A 19,203-nucleotide genomic window follows, 5' to 3' on the forward strand; every position below is an offset into this window, starting at 1 on the left:
AATGAAACCTAAAGAATGTGCACGTTGTGAACCTGTCCTGATGTGCCAAGGCATACCCCCTACAGCCTTACCCCTGTTACGAATCAGAATACTAGATACCTATGGATTTTTGGCAAGTGTGGGTCGTAGGAATTGGAAATAATGGCAAAAAGAACAAGAACAATATTACTGATGAGGCTGCTGATGACTAAAACATCAAATCACAACCATATAACACAAAAATTATGTGGTTCAGCAATCACACCTACATCCACAGGCAAACAGGCAAGATATATCTGTAAGTTTCTGAATAATTATGTATATTCAACTTGGGCTAATACAAAGATTACAACCAATATATATAGCAATCCTAACCCTAATCTGAAATAGGAAATACAATCAATCTAATATTCACAATCAATCTAAAATACATTTCCATAAGTAGCATAAATTCTCACACCCTTGCTCAAACTCAAGATGTTTTAGCATAAAACACGGAGAGTTTGCCAAGAAGAAACTGAAAGCGAACAGTGGTGTGAGTCTTCGTAAAGAAATCAGTAAGTTGGAATGCCGAAGAGACGAAAAGAAGCGAGATGGAGCTAGACCGCAGATGCTGACGTATAAAATGACAATCAATCTCAATGTCCTTCATTCGCTCATGAAAGACAGCATTATGTGCAATCTAAATAGCATTGCGGTTATCACAGTAAAAGGAGGTCGGAGAACAATTTTGAAGTAAGAAGAGATAGGGAGTTACATGATGAGAAGCACCAGAGTCAAAAATCCAGACAGACGAAGAGATACCTGAAGAAGTTCCAAGTAAACCTAAATGAACGGAGGAAACTATGGAGGCAGATGGGAAAGGCCGGGAGATAGACAGTGTATGCTGAAGCTGATTAATCTGAGCTCTTAAGGAAGCCAAGTCAGGATCAGGAACCGGAGCAGATGCAGTAGAACCGACAAGAAGCTGAAAAATATTCGGAGAAGGGGCGCAGAACTGGATCGGAAACTACTGAGAAGACAAGGCAAACAAACATCCCTTCTTGAGACAATGATACTTCCAATGACCTCTCTGATGGCAGACGGCACACTCATCAAAAGACAGAGACTATCGTAATAACCAGAAAACTAAGGTCTAATTGTAATAAAGCAAAATAGCCAAACCAGAGATCAAAGGCTAGTAACTAGAAAGTTGTGGGGTTCAAAATGTAATAAACCCAAAATAGACCACAATAACCAAGCTAGGGGTCAGAGTATACTAAACAGGAAACTAAGGAGCTTCTAGTGTAATAAACCAAAGTGAAAGATCGATGGACGGAGACGAGATACTTGTCGCAATAGCGATCAGACCAAGACCAGAATATGGCGACTTCAGACCACCAATCAGAGGACCTTTGCTACTTCAGACCAGAGAATATATGAACCAAAGATGTCGTGAGTATGAACTAGATGGGTCATGAACTCAGATGAGTTGTACAAGCCAGACAAATCAGAGGATCGAAGCAGATGACCCAATGATGAATCAGACACACAACGATGACGTTTGTAAGCCAGAGGGACTGAATTCGCGAACCAGAAGTGCCAAGACTGAGTCGCGATGAAGCAGGAGGCTAAAGCTGATCGCGAGTTGCTGATGATGACTGAAGCTGATTGCGACCCACGAACCAAAGAGATCCACAAACCCTAAGTCGCGACTATGAAGAAGACCAGAGAATAGAGAGGCCTTCGCAACTTCGGAGAAGCCCAGAGAAGACTTCGAACAACAGATGTGAACACAAAGGAAGGACTTCGAATGATCAAGGCCAAACATAGGGCTTCGGATGTGGCTCTGATACCATGTAAGTTTATGAATAATTCTATATATTCAACTTGTGCTAATACAAAGATTACAACCAATATATATAGCAATCCTAACCCTAATCTGAAATAGGAAATGCAATCAATCTAATATTCACAATCTATCTAAAATATATTTCCATAAGTAACATAATATTCTCACAATATCGGCCATCAAAAAAACTTGGAGCCTACATTATTCATGAGACTACAATTGTCAATCATAAAACCCAGTGGATTCCGCAATCTCTCTCACACAACTCACCTAAAGAACTGAACATGTCCTTATGTGCCAAGGCATACCCCGAACGGCCTCTCGCTGAACCAACTCAACACCACCACTCATCAACCCATGAGCCCTATATCTTCTCTTTTTAGTTGCTATACCAAGGGAGAAGAGAGTCCTCTAGCAAAGGGCTACTCCGTAGGCTAAACACAAAATGGGGTGCTACATCTTGTTTCCCCACCCCCTTACTTGACAAGAGTCACCTTTTTATTTTATACACTAGAACAATTAAAATCTTCTTTAAACATGCTGTAACCATGTCACCCAAGAAGAAAAATGAACAAGGATAAGAGGCATTGAGACAGAAAAAAGATACACAACAACACATGTTTATTATAAACGTCGGCTTTGAGCAGAAAACAATACAAGATTGGTGCAGCTGACAGTATAGCTGATCCCACATAATTGAATTAAGGATTGCTTGAGTCAAGGTGAGTCTTTTTTTTTACCATAAAGAATATTGAACCTAGAAAAGTATTGTTACAATGAACAGACAACAAAACCACAAACCCAATTCATAAAAAACCATATCTTATGATTTATGGTAAAATTTCAGCAAGTTCAAATATCTTGTATATTAAAAATTCATAAGCACGCAAACACATGTATATATATAACTGAGTAAATAGTTAAAAAAATCAACATAAAAACAGACAATTTTCTGTTAAAAAATAAAACAGGCAATTTCTCAAAAGAAGCATATGGAGAATAAAAAAGTGAAACATGACAAGTAATAATAACCTGCAAACACAATGAGGACATTGCTAAGATAGTTTTACCGAGGTTAATCCAAAAAAATAAGAAAGATAGTTTTGCCGAGGATCTTATTCAAGTTAGAACAAGTTAGAACTCGGTTTGCAAACTGTGCATAGCTTCTTGTTCCTTATTGGTAACTTAGAAAAGTATATAAACATAGAACTTATTATAGTGTGCTTCTAATGTAAAATACAAGTAGATCACTTACTTGCAAGAGTCATAAACATCCGGAATTTGTGTTATATCAAACCGTCTGCAAGTGAATCCAAATTGTCAATCAAAATTGCCTGTCTATTATGTCAAATCAATCATATCCACAATGTTGTTATACATATTCCAATAATTAATTCTTTTCTGATCAAAATCAAAACTACTCTTGTGAAATGTCTGTCATCATCATATTGGAAAGTTTCTAAATATTCCAAGATGACTGATGGTTGTTATATACTTTAAAAACTTACTCTTTGCGCTCGTTATACACGTCTCTCTCAAGTTTTCTCCAACGAGCGTGCATCAGAAGAAATCCCTCACTCCCACAGGGTAATCCAGCAGCAATACGATCAACATCGATGTTTGTCTTACCAAGGGCCTTTGCCTGGTCATATGGTGGAATTACATCATATGATGCTGTCTCTGCAAGCTTCTCATCTTCATCCTTAGCAAGTAGTCTCACTTGTTCAGTGACCTTCTTAGTCAATTGCACCTATTTTGAAACATATTTTATTAAAAAAAAAAATGAAGGGATAACCAAAATTAGGAACAATTTTCTATTTTCCAATTAAGGAATTTGAACTGAACCAATGACATGAAGAGAAACAGCATGTAAAATAGGGAGGTGAAAAGAGTACAAAACTTTGAAACGTCCACTGTATAATTCAGCATAATGAGAACAAAAACCACACTACATGACAGGAAAAGGAATCAACCACTTTCCGTTAAGCTGTGCCAGGTTCCAAGAAAATATTCCATTTTATCAACCAATTAAAATTAAAAATCAAAATATGCACTGCATCAATCCACCTTTGCTAAAATTCCAATTACCAATTTGGGTAGAAGCTCAGAAGCATTATGAGGAAGTCCAGCTCCATCAACCATCCAAGGTGCATCAGATGATCCATTGCTATGAACTTCCTTTGCTCCCAAAGTTATGATCTCATTCAACCTGGCCTGGTGAAATATAAAAAGAAATAAATTCTAAGATAATAAAATAGTAGCAAGGTAATTTTCAATCAGGAATTTCTGAAATCCAGAACAGAAATTTAGTTGATCCGAAAATAAGGTTCATTTTTTTTTATCAGCAACAGACAAGAAAATGTTATTAAGGCACAAGGCCAAGAGGATGAGGCATCCTCAAACAGGAAAAAGGAAAAACACATCCAAAAAACAAAACAAAAAACAAAAAGCCATCAACCACAAATTATTCAAAGCAAACCGACACCCAATCTGAAGCGATCAAAAACAAAGGGATCCCACGGAACACAGGACTCGCCGAAGCCCAAAAAGATGCCAAGTATCTCACTCTATCCCATAAATAGTCTATATCCCTATTCCTTCCTTCAAAAATACGCCCATTCCTCTCCAACCAAATGACCCAGGAGATTGCAAAAACCACACTACTCCAAAGAACTTTAGCCCTCTTTGACCTTCCAAAAACTTGAAAATCAAATAATAATATTTGAGCAACACCTTTAGGAGCCACCCACTGTACATTGCCCAAACCAAACGCCCTATTCCATAACAACCTTGCCACCGAACAATGCAAAAAGAGATGATCCAATGATTCTCCACTTTTACAACACATTGTGCACCATTGAGGATTAAGATACCATGAAGGTCTCCTCTTTTGCAATGAATCATTTGTCAAAGTACCCCCATGAACCAAGATCCACATAAACACTTTCACCTTAAGAGGAACACATGCCTTCCAAATCTTCTTATGAAACAAAAACTGAGGTACATGCCGAATATCAATGATTTTATCCAAGAAAGATTTACAAGTAAAAGACCCTGACGAATGAATATTCCAAAACCATTGATCCTCCAAAGTTGGAGACAAAGAAACATTTTCAAGCCTTGACAATAAAGATATCAACTCAGGAATTTCCCTATCATGAAGATTCCGGAAAAAATTAAAATTCCACGAACGAGGGGCCAACAAAGAAACCACCACAGACTCAACAGAACAATTATGAGATTGAGAAATTCTATACAGAAGCGGATAGGATTCAGCGAAGGACAAAGAACCCACCCAAACATCTTCCCAAAATCTAACCGTATCCCCCTTACCCACCCTCACAGAAATGAATTGGGACCAAATTGGATAATTATGAGAGATAGACTTCCACGGAGCACGCCCATTACCCCTAGAAACCACCTGAGAGTCCCTACCATTAACATGCAACCCATATTTGCTTTTGACAACTGCATGCCATAATGAATCACACTCAATTGGGAATCTCCATAACCACTTGCCCAATAAAGCCATATTTCTAGCCAGTATATTACTAACTGCCAATCCCCCTTTCTCCTTTGGTAATGACACTGTTTCCCATTTCACCAAATGATCTTTCCTACCTTCATCCTTCCCTTCCCACAGAAAGTCCCTCATAAGCTTCTCTATGAATTTTGCTACTTTGACCGGAATCTTGAACAAAGACATGAAATAAATAGGAATTCCACTCAACACTGTCTTAACCAAGGTATACCTACCCCCACGGGACAATAAGGCCCTACTCCACCCTTCTAACCTCTTACCTATCCTATCCACCACTGGATTCCAAAACATTTCACCTCTTGGATTACCTCCCAGTGGTAGGCCTAAATACTTCATAGGAAATGTCTCAATCCTGCAACCAATCAAATCGGCCACACTTTGAATCAGTCTAGGGTCAGCATTAATACCCGCCACCCTACTCTTTTCTAAATTAACCTTAAGCCCTGAAATCACCCCAAAAAGCCTTACCATAGAAAAAAGATTTGCCACTTGGCACTCGTCCCCCGTAGAGAAGAAAATAGTGTCATCCGCGAATTGCAAATGCGACACACTCAATCTATCTCTACCAATCTATAAGCCTTCAAACAAGCCCATCTCTATAGCTCTGTCAATCATCCTACCTAACACATCTACTATCAAAATGAAAAGAAAATGAGATAAAGGATCTCCCTGTCTCAACCCTCGCGTGGCCTTAAAGCAATTCCCTGGCTTACCGTTAACTATTACCGACATATTACAAGACACCAAACAACCCCTAATCCAAGATCTCCATCTCTCACCATACCCTTTCTTATTCATCACGAAATCCAAAAAACGCCAATCTACATGATCATACGCTTTCTCAAAATCTGCCTTGAACACAATGCCTACCTTCCCCGACTTCCTATACTCCTCAACCACCTCATTTGCCACCAAAACCACATCTAGAATCTGTCTACCTTGCACAAAAGCCCCCTGTGTATGAGAAATTGTATCCCCTACAGAACATCTCAACCTTTTTTACAATACCTTACCCAAAATCTTGTAAAGAGATGTAGTTAAACTAATTGGCCTAAAGTCTCCCATTCGAATGGCTCCAACCCTCTTAAGAATCAAACAGATAAAAGTGGCATCTGTGCATAAATTCACCACCCCTGTCTCATAAAATTCCATGAAAACTCTTACCAAATCCCCCTTCACCACCTCCCAGCAATCTTGAAAAACAGCCATGGAAAACCCATCTGGACCCGGAGCCTTATCCCTATCACACTCAAAAACTGCCTCCCTAATCTCACTTTCCTCAAAAGGTCGCTCTAACCACGTTGCAATTTCCTGATTAATAGGCTGCCACTCAAGCCCATCTATCCCAGGCCTAACAATATCATCCGCCGAAAACAAATTAGAATAAAAATCAAAAATCCCCTGAACTATTTGTTCTTCTCTATCCACCACTACACCTGGCCTAACTTCCAATCGTTTAATGAATTTCTTCTTCCTTTTCCCCTCCGTAATTTTATGAAAAAATTTTGAACTAACATCCCCTTCCTTAAGCCATTTCACCTTTGCTTTTTGTGCCCAAAAAATCTGCTCCCTAAGAGTCAACTCTTCCAATTTCAAACCTAACTCCCTCCTCTCTCCCCTCAATGTCTCAATCTCACTCCCTTACATCTCCAAAGTATCTATCTCCTCAATCCTACACAAAGTCTGATATTATTTGATTCCAAGTTCCCGAAAACCTCCCTATTCCACTGTTTCACATTCTCTTTAATCACCTTCAACTTACTCATGAATCTATAACCCTCCCACCCCTGACATGAAGTAGAGTTCCACCACTCCTCAAAGATCTCTTTAAATGAATGATGTTCCAACCACATATTCTCAAATCTAAATGGAGTCGGACCCCACCTAAAAGGACAACTCTCAACCATCACTGGGCAGTGATCAGATACCAATCTTAGTAATGCTTCCTGCCTGACATTAGGGAAAACCCCCTCCCACCCCAAAGAAAATAAAAATCTATCCAAACGACAGCATACCCGGCTTTCCCTTAAATTAGACCATGTGAACCTGGCATTAAATAGAAGAGGGTCAACCAACTCGCACCCTCTAATAAAGCCATCAAAATCTCTCATACTCCTATTGATTCTATTCCCATTAAGTTTTTCCGAGACCTTCCTAACTACATTAAAGTCCCCTCCTAAACACCAATTAGGAGAACATAACCCAAATAAACCATATAACTCATCCCACCAAACCTTTCTCCTAGGAGGGCCACTTGGACCATACACCCCCGACAACCACCACTCACTGAGATCTAGATTCCAAAACCTAATTGATAATGAAAACTCACCAACTACTGATTCACACTCTGACACAACCCTCTCATCCCAAATACTTAAAATACCTCCTGACCTTCCCACTAACGGTACAAAAGCCCACCTTTTATGCCTACTTCCCCAAATACTTTTAATAAAAGACCTATCACAAGACTGTACTTTAGTTTCTTGAAAAATGAGAATATTAGGTTGATGTTTCCTCAAAAAATCCCTAATGATCCCCCTTTTCTTTCGGGACCACAAACCCCTCACATTCCAGCTAACAATCTTCATTGGTAGTCATTGTCACCCCTAACCTTCACATGCCTCCTTTCATAATTAATTGTACTCCCCAAACTCCTTAACTCCCTGGCCCCCTTTCTAACTGAAACCCCTCCTCGTCTAGTACTCTCCTCTGTAGTGACACTATTATTCACTCCACTACCATCACCCTTCCCATTTAAACTTACTAGGGATAGCCCCATAACTTGAAGCAAATGCTTGAAATGGGGTACTTCATTCTCCCCAATTGGACATGACGCATACTTACTCAACTCCATCAACCAACGTTCTGTCTCTGCCTCACTATCCCTCATACTACTAAAAATACAGCCACTTTTGTGCGAATGTATTACAGAAACACCTTCTGAACATCATTTGCTTGGCCTGCACTTATATTAGCTTTATAGGATACAGGGTTATTGGTAGGAACATCCCTCATGGCTCCAGAGGTATCTGGAATGACTCCTCTATCAACCCTTCCCCTGACAGAACACTTGAGAGCAAGACACTGAGAAACCCCCTTCCCATCCCCAAGAGAAGAAGAATCAGGAATAACAACATGACCTCTCTGTGGTGACAGTTCTGTAAAACCATGATTAACAGAGTCACTGACATGATTCATTGTTTCAGAGACCTCCTGAATTTCATCCTCCTTGATATGCCCTTCTCAATTTCTTCTTCCTCAACATTGTCCTTCTCAGTAAAGAGATTAATAAGCTCGAGATCAGACTCTCCTTGATTTTCTTCTTCACGGCCTGAACCAGATTCATACTCTGAACTCTCCTCAGACCCAGACCCATATATGTTCAAGGCTTGCAGCACTTCATTTGGATCAAAACACCCTTCATCCACCTTTTGACTCAGCATTTCAGCATCAATGTCTACTTCACCTCTTTCATTGACCCACTCATCCCCTTCCGCCACTAATCGCTGCTCACCTTCGACAATGACATCCACCCTATCAGCTAAACCAAGCTGAATCTCCTCCTGCGTTAATCGATCCTGACTGGCCCCCTGTAAATAGTCATCACCTTCGCCCTCGACACCCCCTTTCGACCCAGACGACCATCGTCGTTGGACCTCTCCCACTCCAGGTAGTCGTCCTTCGTCTTTAATCGAATCGGTTCGAACTTCAGCTCCCAATGGTTGAATCTCAACCCTAAATCCCTCCTCCAAGATATGAGCCCCGCTCATATAACCCACTGGGCCCACTTCATTTAACTTGAGATTATCACTTCTAATAGGCCCACCATTATATTCCTTAGAACTTTTAGAAAATGGCCCATCTGTTGGACAGACAGAAGTGGGCTTCTGATAACTACCCTCCAAGCCCACAGTTCGTGAATCACTTGAGCCCAGAATTTCATTCGGCCCATCATAACCCTTCTGTGGCCCATTCAATATCATTTTGATCCCCCTAACTGTTGGTCTTCCCCCTACCTCTACTACAGCACCGACTCTGCCGCCAGACCCTTCCACTCCTTCGCCTTTTCGACTTCCCTTTACCCAGCTTCCACGTGTCCTTCCAGACCCATCAGCTTCCATGTCGGCAGCGATAGGATCGCCTGTGGACACTAGTCGGAAAACCTTAGGCCACTCTTCCACTTGGCGTCGTGCTGTCTTGGACAAAGCTTTCAGACGAACCATTGCCGATCGTCCTTCCACCTTCACCTCCATGAACGCCGGCAGAAAACCAAAATCGAATCCTCTGACTTTTAACCGAGCCTCAAAAAGATTATCCAGAGCAATGGTTCTTCGATCAACTTCCAACAAACCACCACATCTCTCACCTATGATCTGAAAAACCTGGTCATTCCAAAGAGTGAAAGGCAAATCACACATTGCAATCCACCCTCCATAAGAAACGATGACCTCAGATTTAACATGCATCTCGTTAGACCACTTCTCCAAGCTAACTGCCACACCTTTGTCAAAGAATCTCAGACCCTTTTCTCCCAGAAAGTTCGCCTCCTCAATGTTACTAGCCCAGAACAGAGCTCAATTGAGTTGGAATGGCCTTAAAGCAATATTTATCTTTAAATACTTGCTCAGATTTTTCTCAATTTGAACCCAACTACTTGAAAAATCATACCTTGTACATACAACAGCCCTCTCCAAATCACTCTTTAAACTACCTAGCCCATTCACAGTGAACAAATCAACACAACTCCTACCTCTGTTTGCCCCTGTTTTTCTATCCATAAAACTCTCCTTTGCGTTCTTGCTCAGTTTTTCTTTTATGAAATCAGCCCTGACTTCCATACCTTTGAAATTTGCCTTGGTGTCAATGCCGATGACTTTACGAGGCATTGTAGCAATTTGAAACCACCCACGACCATTATACCCTGCTGGAAGAATGATGTTGCCTTTTTTAATACCTCCCTCCCATTTTGACATCTCAACAAAAACACCCTTATCATTTGTATACTTTTGTAACCAGAAAACCGCAGAACTACTACGATACTTGCTAAAAAAAGATCCTCCTCTGAAGCTTGACCCCAACTGCTGAAGCGCTTGGACAGCCCAGCTCACTCCTCCCAAATCGATCTTCAACGAAAAACTATGCGCTCTATTCCTCTCTATAATCTCTACTATGCTCCCTCTAGATTTTTCATCAATCTGTATAATAATGAGCTTCTGTTCGATCCTCAGTTCTGAGGATAGCTCCCGATACAACCTCACCATCGTCCCGATACAAAAATAGTTGCCCAGAAGTTTTCAATCTTGGCTGCTCCTGTACTCATTAATATTTTCTTTGATATCTGAAAATAAGGTTCATCACCCCACATCCTTCTACTTAACCTCCGGCGACCCATCAGTGGCCACCTTTTCCTTCTTCACTATCACTAGTGGCTGATGGTGGCCACATCCACCACTACCCACCTAACTCTAAAACATCAACCACCATGGCCACAGGCAGCCATTATTTCCCTCAGCTCTGACCGCTCAACAACTCCATTACCCCTACCATAGGCCCATAGCACAAACTTGTTCTTCGATTCCTTCCATCACCTTTTTCTCAGACCTACCTTCTCTTTTCTTTTACCCCAATATCTTTTTTTTTTCAGAAATTGAATATAGAACAGTTTCTTTGAAAATGACTACCATATATGAGAAATGATTTTTGACCTGATATATATATATATATATAGGTATGTATAGACATGAATACCAGAGCATAGCCATAGAAGGACAAAAAACCTTAGCCTCTTCCATCTCATTACTGGCGTTGTCAAGTCCATCCAACATAGAAGAGTCCTTGCTAACAAGTGAAACCTTCAAAAAAATAGACCATCTCAGTCATACAATACTCAAGTCAACAAGCAGAAAGAAAACCTTGGGGCAAAAAGGCTGTACCAGGATTGGTGTTAGTGGTCCTTCCAAGTCTAGGAGGCCTTTGGCAAATGCAGCTGCAGACATCTGCCAAGAAACCAAACCAAACCAAACTAAGCCTTGTGTCCCAATCAAGTAGGATCATCAACAGATATCTAATAAATGAAGTCAGTTATAAAGAACACAAAAGTCAAGCTAATGATGTTATGGCATTGACTTTAACCACATAAAACTTGGATGACAGTGTTTAGAGGCGAAGGGGAATTCATCATCAAAATTCCTATAGACTGAAAAGTTAGAGCACAAACCAGGAAAGCAATTGAAAATTAAACTAAAGATACCAAAAAAATACACCAGAAGCTATACCTGTACGCGACCTTCATCAGAGCTGTATATCTTAAGATCATGGCGATATGTACTATGAAGGCGAAGCAAGCCAGTTCCTTCACCTAAAATTTGGGGGAGAAAAGAAGCAGCTATAAAATTAGTATCATGGCAAATTAATTGGACTTTACTAGAAAGCTAATAGAGTTGTTTGCACACTACTGCAAATGAAAAACCACAACCTACAAGTTGAATTTGTCAGGGTAGAATTCACAGTGATATTTGCTTGGCACATTCCCAAAAGCTAAGCTTTTTAGTTAACTAGTTTTCTGTTGTTAGTGTTCAAAGCTTTAGTTTTGGGAGGTCCTAGGTTCAAGTCTCTCAGCTTGTATTTACTCCTCATTACTTTTATCTGTAGGGATTTTGTCCAATTTCCATTTGCAACCCATTCTATATGTATACACGGGCAAATGGGGCTAAGAAACCAGAATGGTATCCAGACCTTCTTTGTTTCTTTCCAAGAGCCTGTTAAAATTTTGATAACATGTCAATCAAGTGCAAATACATGACATGAAATGCTCAGAAAAATGACTTCAATAACGAGATATATTACATAGCAGGAAGTCTGACACAAATCAACCTTCCACTCTTGAGGCTTTGACAAAGAGCACCACAACTCTTGTAATTCATAATGCCTTTCAAAAGTGGCAACATCAATACTAGCATGCCTTCCCATGCATTTATTTAATTAATCAAACCCACGAGAAAAATATGGGAGATACAAATGGAATGGCCAAAATTATTGTCAGTTTCCACAGTTTGTTTATAGCAAAGCATGTATCTTGTTAGGAGAAAACGATTGATGTTACCCAGTAATAGGATACAAGCAGAGTACTAGAATAAGAGGTCCAACTATGAGCAATTTTTTTAGAGAGGAAAAATTACAACAGAAAACAATATGGTTTCTCCAATCTAAGATTCCTATACATACAAAGCTAATACTTGATCAATTTGGCTATGGGAAATTATGTATTCTACAAAGAAAAAGGATTAATGGTCCCATAGTATACAAGCAGATAACTAGAGATGTAGATTCAGCAACCCTAAAAGATGAGCAATATATTTATGAAAAAATAAAAAAGCTTCCCACTTTGCACAACTTTTTACAAAAGTAAAAATGAAAAATGAATGATTCCTAATCATTATATGGATCTGGTGCCTGACCCTCTATGAAACTGGGGGATGTGACCTCTGGAGAATGGCAACTTCCCCTTGCCCTAGATTTTTGGACCTCAAAATCTTCTGGTATATCTCCTATAAATTATAGGAAAGGCCACAGATCCCTTCTTCTGGAGATGAACAATGACATGCATCCCTGAGCCGAGTAAGAATGTGAGCTAGGAAGCTTGAATACAGACATGGGACACAGACACAACATTTTTCTAAAAACTACAAGACGACTCATTAGTGATCCGTTAAATAGTGTTTTAAAAAATATTTTTATATGACCATATAAAAAATCAACATTATTTTAATGAAACTAGGAATAAAAAAATGGGTAAACTAATAATAGGTCTTAATAGTTAGACTTAATTCCCATCAAGTCCCAGAAAATCGTTGATAAAAATAATTGTGACAATTTTTTGCATATGTCGCTAAAAATTGACAACTAGCGACTTTTTGTCACAGATTTTATAAATTGTAGCTAAAACTTACAATTAGTGACATTTTTTGTGACGAATTTCTCAAACTGTCGCTAAAAGTTGAAAATTAGTAACATTTTTTTGTAATGATTTTTTTAAACTGTCGCTAAAACTTATAATTAGTGACATTTTTTGTGACAATTTTCAAACCGCCACTGAAAATTAACAATTAGTGACATTTTCTAATAGTGTTTAATGAAAAATGCCATTAATTCTCACAAGACCTATTGGATAATAAGTCCACCTATTAGGACCTACACGTAAATCCTCCTAAAAAATTACACATCGCAGGAGGAACCCAACTAGCAAGCAGATACAGAATACAGAAAGAACCCAACTGAAACACAAGCAAAACAAACAAGGACCACCAATCATGAATACTTCCACAAAAAGTGGCCTGCACGTGTTATGTGCTGCCAAGTGAGCATGATGTGCGTAACAGAGGATGTGAAGCGAAGTCCCCCATAGCCTGGGTACAAAAGTAATGCGCAGTATATAAGCGTGAGAGTGCCCTCACTTCCAAAAATCTAACCAAGACCCTGTAACAATTCTGGCCTAAAAGAAGCTCAAGCGACCTCAAATTAAAAGCTAAACATAGAAACCTAAACTAACCTTTGATGTGAAACATGCAAAACAAAGGCTATAACAAGTACCATGGAATGTAGCACCACTCAGATTTATCAATATCCCTGTATATTTCCATTGATCAGGCATCATTATGATGTGACATATTGAAGTACAATGAAAACAAACAAGCTATGTACTGAATTCCTACCAATTAATGACAGTCAAATAAAAGTCTGTAATTGCTATAATCTTCCACTATCTTCCATTTAATTACTAAATTAAGAACCCCAAAGTACCAATCTTCAGAAATGATTTCATTAAAGAATTTAACCTGGATACATGTTGTTGCGGAAATATCTACCCAGTTCTTCAGCCTACCAAAACACATGAGCAGCATATTAATGAAGCAGAACAATGGTAAAAGGTTATGTATAAGTACAACACAAATCATTAATTCTTAAGAACAATAAATATCAGAGTCCTCATTTAAGTGTAAAGAGGTCCACACCAACAAATGAATGATCTGATTAAGAGTTAGCACCTGCTTTCTGCCGGCATGTGTAAGAACACCCCCGTATTTAAGAACCATTAGTGCTTCAACAGGACGCTCTTCTTCACCTTCCCCATTGCTTTTTGGAACTTTAACCCACTTTAATGGCTTTAGTTGAACCTTCCTATAAATGCCAGAGAAATGTCCCCCCTGGATGCCCAAACATATATAGGTCAAACAGAAAACATATACAGTTTGAGCTCTGGTTATGTATTTAAGAAAATGGAGAAATTTACCTAAATCTAAATGTAAAGATAACGTTCTATGCCCATCTTCAATGTATAGTCAGGCATTCAATACCAGTTGAAGCATATTGTTGCCTAGTTGGTTAAATGTCACTAATCAGAACACACTACTATTAAAAATATGTGCTAGAGTCTTTTTGGTTCACTATGCCATTTGCTAGGTTTAAATATAACTATATTGATCTTAGTAACAGGTTCATGAACATGGTTCACTAAGCTATTTATCTAGGTTTGAATATAACTACATTGGTCTTAGTAACAGATATAGAACATGGCTCCAACTTCCAAGCCAATACCAAATGAAAAGAAGTTTGATTGTAGTTCTCCTAGCAATGGCCAGGAATGTTCACTTACAACCTAAACAATTTCAGGAAAGTAGCAGACAACCAAACAGTAAGATGCCCCATCTTCTATGTGATGAATTGTCTGAAACTCATCTAAAATATGCGATTTCTTTAAGATAGCATAATACTCCTTTAGAATACAACAACACAATGCTTTCGGAATAAACAGCAAAAAGTAGAAATTCCAAGAAATAAGTTGCAACGGCATATATGTTCACATGCAAACACATAAATTCATAATTGCCTAACAGATTTTCCAAAACATAAGGTAGAAAGTAATAAAAACACCAAAACTGATACACCTGCTGCTATTTATTTTTTTTTATAAATAAATGCAATATTATTAGAAAGCAGCATCAAGCTGATGCAAAAGAATACAACGAAAGAGTCCCAGTGGAGGGAAAACAAGCCTAACCAATCAAGTCATCTAAAAGATACACCTGCTGCTCTCTATGCAAGGTCGTGCCATTTTTCAAAAATCAATAAGAAAATTGCCCAATATTACTTATTTAGTGAATTCTTTGACTTGCAAACAATTGTTAAATCCAAAATATTTATCATCAAATCCATACCTCATTCCAGGACATTAGCTTGGGACTCTGAAGTGCCAAAATAATAAAATAATGGTTCGTCCATCAATCGTCCTCAGGCCTTTAACATGCAATTCAACCAAATATTCAAATTGCCAACGAAGTTGGTTAAATTATGTTAAAATCCACCTACTCTCCACCTACTTCACCCACTTAAACCTACTCCACTAAACCTAACCCACTACACCACTACCACCTCCACTTCACCTACTCCTTACCTACTACACACTCACCCTCTTCTATATATAGGAATCATGAATCATTGTAATATAGAAAATATCAATAAACATCAATCAATAATACATAAATTTTTACATGGTATCAGAGCAAGGTTAAGACCTTAGTATTTCTCGCTTCACCGGCGGGCGGCAACCTCGCCTTGGCCGCCCGCCGGACCTCAACCTATTCCGCTTATTTTCTACACATACCTTGACTTCTTCAACATTTTCTTACACCCCTCCTCCGCTATGTCGGCGGCGGCACCCGCATCATCGTCTAGCCTCTATCGCCGTTCACCTCGCCTCTCACATATCCGTGGTTGTACTCTTACTCGTCGTCGTCGTTGTTGGCGTTTCTGGCGCTGCTTTTCTGCTCGTCACTGCTGTTTTTTTCCCGATTTGCTCTCTCTCTCTTAGCCATGGATTTGGGTGTGGGGTGTAGAGCTGTGGCTCTGTTGTTGGTAGCCATGTTTGCTGGCTTGAAGGTTTCAATGGCAGCAGTGTACAAGGTTGGGGACTCCGCTGGTTGAACCATCATTGGGAATATTGATTACAAGGCCTGGGCTGCTTCCAAGACGTTTCATGTTGGAGATGTCATCATTTTTCGAATACAATTTTCAATGTCACGTGTTGCAAGTGCCCCACAAAGAATACCAAGCCTGCAGAAGTGTAAGACAGTAACATGCATCTTCACATACAGCTTGGGTAATGTGTAACTGTCAAAAGCACAAGCTTCTTGGACATCCCTCTCTCTCTCTCTCCATGGACCCAACATCATCATCATGCACCCACTCTATCTCCCTCTCTCTCATCTTTTCCCACTTTCAAACCCACTTTAATCATATCTCTCCTTTCTCTTAATTTATTTCATCCACAAATATTTTTCTCTATTTTCTTTATCCATTATTTTCTTTTATTTTATTTTTCTTATTAAACAAAACAACACCACAAAATAACACCAACGACATTCCACAACCTTGTCATTTTATTCATATCAGGGGATCAACCCCGATCACACTTTTACATCAAAAAAAAAAACCCACACAAACAAAAACAAAACTACCACACCCACAGTGGGATTTTTCTTCTCTACTCAGCCGCCGGTCTTTTCTTCTTGCCTCCGTCCTGGGTGGTCCTTGCCGGTGTGGCCTCCGTGCTTCCTAGACCACCAAGCAAGTTGCCTCCTCCCTGCTCCTCCACTACAGCATATGGTAGACCTCCAAATCGGAACATCACGGTGGCCTTCTGCTTCAGCTCCTTGTTTTTTGTCTTTAGCACACTTATCTCTGCTCGCGCATCCTTATACATGCGTTGGAGCAGAGCCAGCTGGGAGTTTAACTGTTGCACCTCATTTGTCCTGCTCTGCAGCCGGTGCGACAGGTTTGTGACCGCAGTCATGGTTTCCACACATGACTTCAGAGTATACTGATTGGCCTCAATATCAGTTTGCACCGCCATTTTTTGCTCCACCGACCGCATCGGAAAGTTTAACGGAGCAAAACCAGAGGTGTTTGGTTGAGGTTCACTGGCCACCGCACCAGTTATTTCTCTTGTGGACTCGTTCAATTTTGGAAAGAGCGTGAGCAGACCACGGGAAGAGGAGGCCATGTTCTGGGTAGCTGGACGGGAAGAAGAGGCCATGTTGCTGAGTGTTTCAGAGACGGGTTGGTTACAGAGTATTACAGAGTTTCTCTCTCAGTAAAGGAAGAGTTTTTTTTCAGAGGATTTTCAGAAGTTTTTTGTCTGCCTCAGCCTCAGCATCAACCTTGGTTAAATAGACGGGGCAGCCACGCGTATCGCGCGCCACTTGACGCCAGACGACAAACGGGCGCGCCAGCCAAGGCACTCACGTGCCTCGCCATCATGTCCGGCACATCTTTTTATGACTTGGGCTCGCCTTTTGATGGCACGTCTTTTTATGGATTGGGCACTCATTTTGATGGCACGTCTTTTTATGGATTGGGCACGCCTTTTGATGGCCCGCCTTTTGAAAGATTGGGCACGCCTTTTGAGGGTGCGACTTTTTAGGGGTCCGACAAGACTCTGTAAACTGTCCCGACATTGATTCCGGTTAGCTCCTTCATGGGTCCGACAAGACTCTGTAAACTGTCCCGACATTGATTCCGGTTACTCTGTAAACTGTCCCGACATTAATTCCGGTTAGCTCCTTCATGGGTCCGACAAGACTCTGTAAACTGTCCCGACATTGATTCCGGTTAGCTCCTTTATGGGTCCGACAAGACTCTGTAAACTGTCCCGACATTGATTCCGGTTAGTTCCTTCATGGGTCCGACAAGACTCTGTAAACTGTCCCGACATTGATTCCGGTTAGTTTCTACAAGGGTCCAGCAAGACTCCGTAAACTGTCACAACAACTGTCCACACAGTGTCTGCTACAACGGTCCGACATGACCCCATAAACTGTCTTCTACATCGGTCTGACACCGCCATCCAGTGTCCTCTACACCGTTATGACACCACCATACAGTGTCCTCTACATGGTTATGACACCCCCATACAGTGTCCTCTACAACGTTATAACACCACCATCCAGTGTCTTCACCAATGGTCTGACACGACCATACAGTGTCTCTTATCCTCTTTTATTTTTATGTATTTTCTTGTTTTGTTACTCTCTCCAAACTCAAGTTGGTTAGTTCCTATCCCCCTTGAGTTTGCGGGGGGCTGTTAAAATCCACCTACTCTCCACCTACTTCACCCACTTAAACCTACTCCACTAAACCTAACCTACTACACCACTACCACCTCCACTTCACCTACTCCTTACCTACTACACACTCACCCTCTTCTATATATAGGAATCATGAATCATTGTAATATAGAAAATATCAATAAACATCAATCAATAATACATAAATTTTTACAAATTATATCTCAGAGCAAAAAGGCAAATCAATTGGTATCAGAGAAACTGCTTAGCTTTTTCAGTATTTGGAACCATGTTGCAAACAAACTCCCTAGTTGATATTATACTCTGACACAATCTGATGCAGGCCACACCTGCAACTCAATTGTAACTAGGACTCATTTGATCAGGTGAAGATGGAAACACAAGACCCCAACTACCCAAAAAAACAATAAAAGCAAGAAAGAAGGTAGTGTTTTGGTAGAGTTTTAGAATTATGATTTGAGAATAGAGTTGTATTTTGAGTTTGTGAGTTTTGGAATTATGATTTGAAAAGAGAAAATTTGTTTGGTTATGAGTTTTGAATTGAGTTTTGAATTTTTGATGAAGAGAAAAGTTGTTTGGTTATAAGTTTTGAAAAGAATTTTCAAAACTTAATTCAAAAACTTATAACTCATAACCAAACACACAACTCAAAACTCTATTGAAAATTCTATTCAAAATTCATAACCAATCTCTTTTTAAAATTCAATTCA

General features: G+C 39.8%; 1 protein-coding gene across 11 annotated transcripts in view; it reads right to left on the reverse strand.

Moving 5' to 3' along the window:
* LOC114267951 (inositol hexakisphosphate and diphosphoinositol-pentakisphosphate kinase VIP2-like) overlaps positions 1–19,203 on the reverse strand; it is a 67,807-nt gene that overhangs the window by 37,644 nt on the left and 10,960 nt on the right. For 9 of the 11 annotated variants that reach the window (XM_082924800.1, XM_082924842.1, XM_082924815.1 and 6 more), the window contains exons 16-23: positions 14,396–14,554; positions 14,186–14,228; positions 11,627–11,709; positions 11,285–11,347; positions 11,129–11,203; positions 3,899–4,024; positions 3,319–3,560; positions 3,066–3,110 (exon numbers count right to left, since the gene is read on the reverse strand). In XM_082924800.1, coding sequence (XP_082780926.1) covers positions 3,066–3,110; positions 3,319–3,560; positions 3,899–4,024; positions 11,129–11,203; positions 11,285–11,347; positions 11,627–11,709; positions 14,186–14,228; positions 14,396–14,554 — 836 coding nt within the window. The remainder of the gene's footprint in view (positions 1–3,065; positions 3,111–3,318; positions 3,561–3,898; positions 4,025–11,128; positions 11,204–11,284; positions 11,348–11,626; positions 11,710–14,185; positions 14,229–14,395; positions 14,555–19,203) is intronic. The other 2 variants (XM_082924823.1, XM_082924828.1) reach the window with 1 other exon arrangement.

This window comes from Camellia sinensis, chromosome 1, assembly GCF_055761805.1.
Source record: "Camellia sinensis isolate YWXY chromosome 1, ASM5576180v1, whole genome shotgun sequence".
NCBI lineage: Eukaryota > Viridiplantae > Streptophyta > Magnoliopsida > Ericales > Theaceae > Camellia > Camellia sinensis.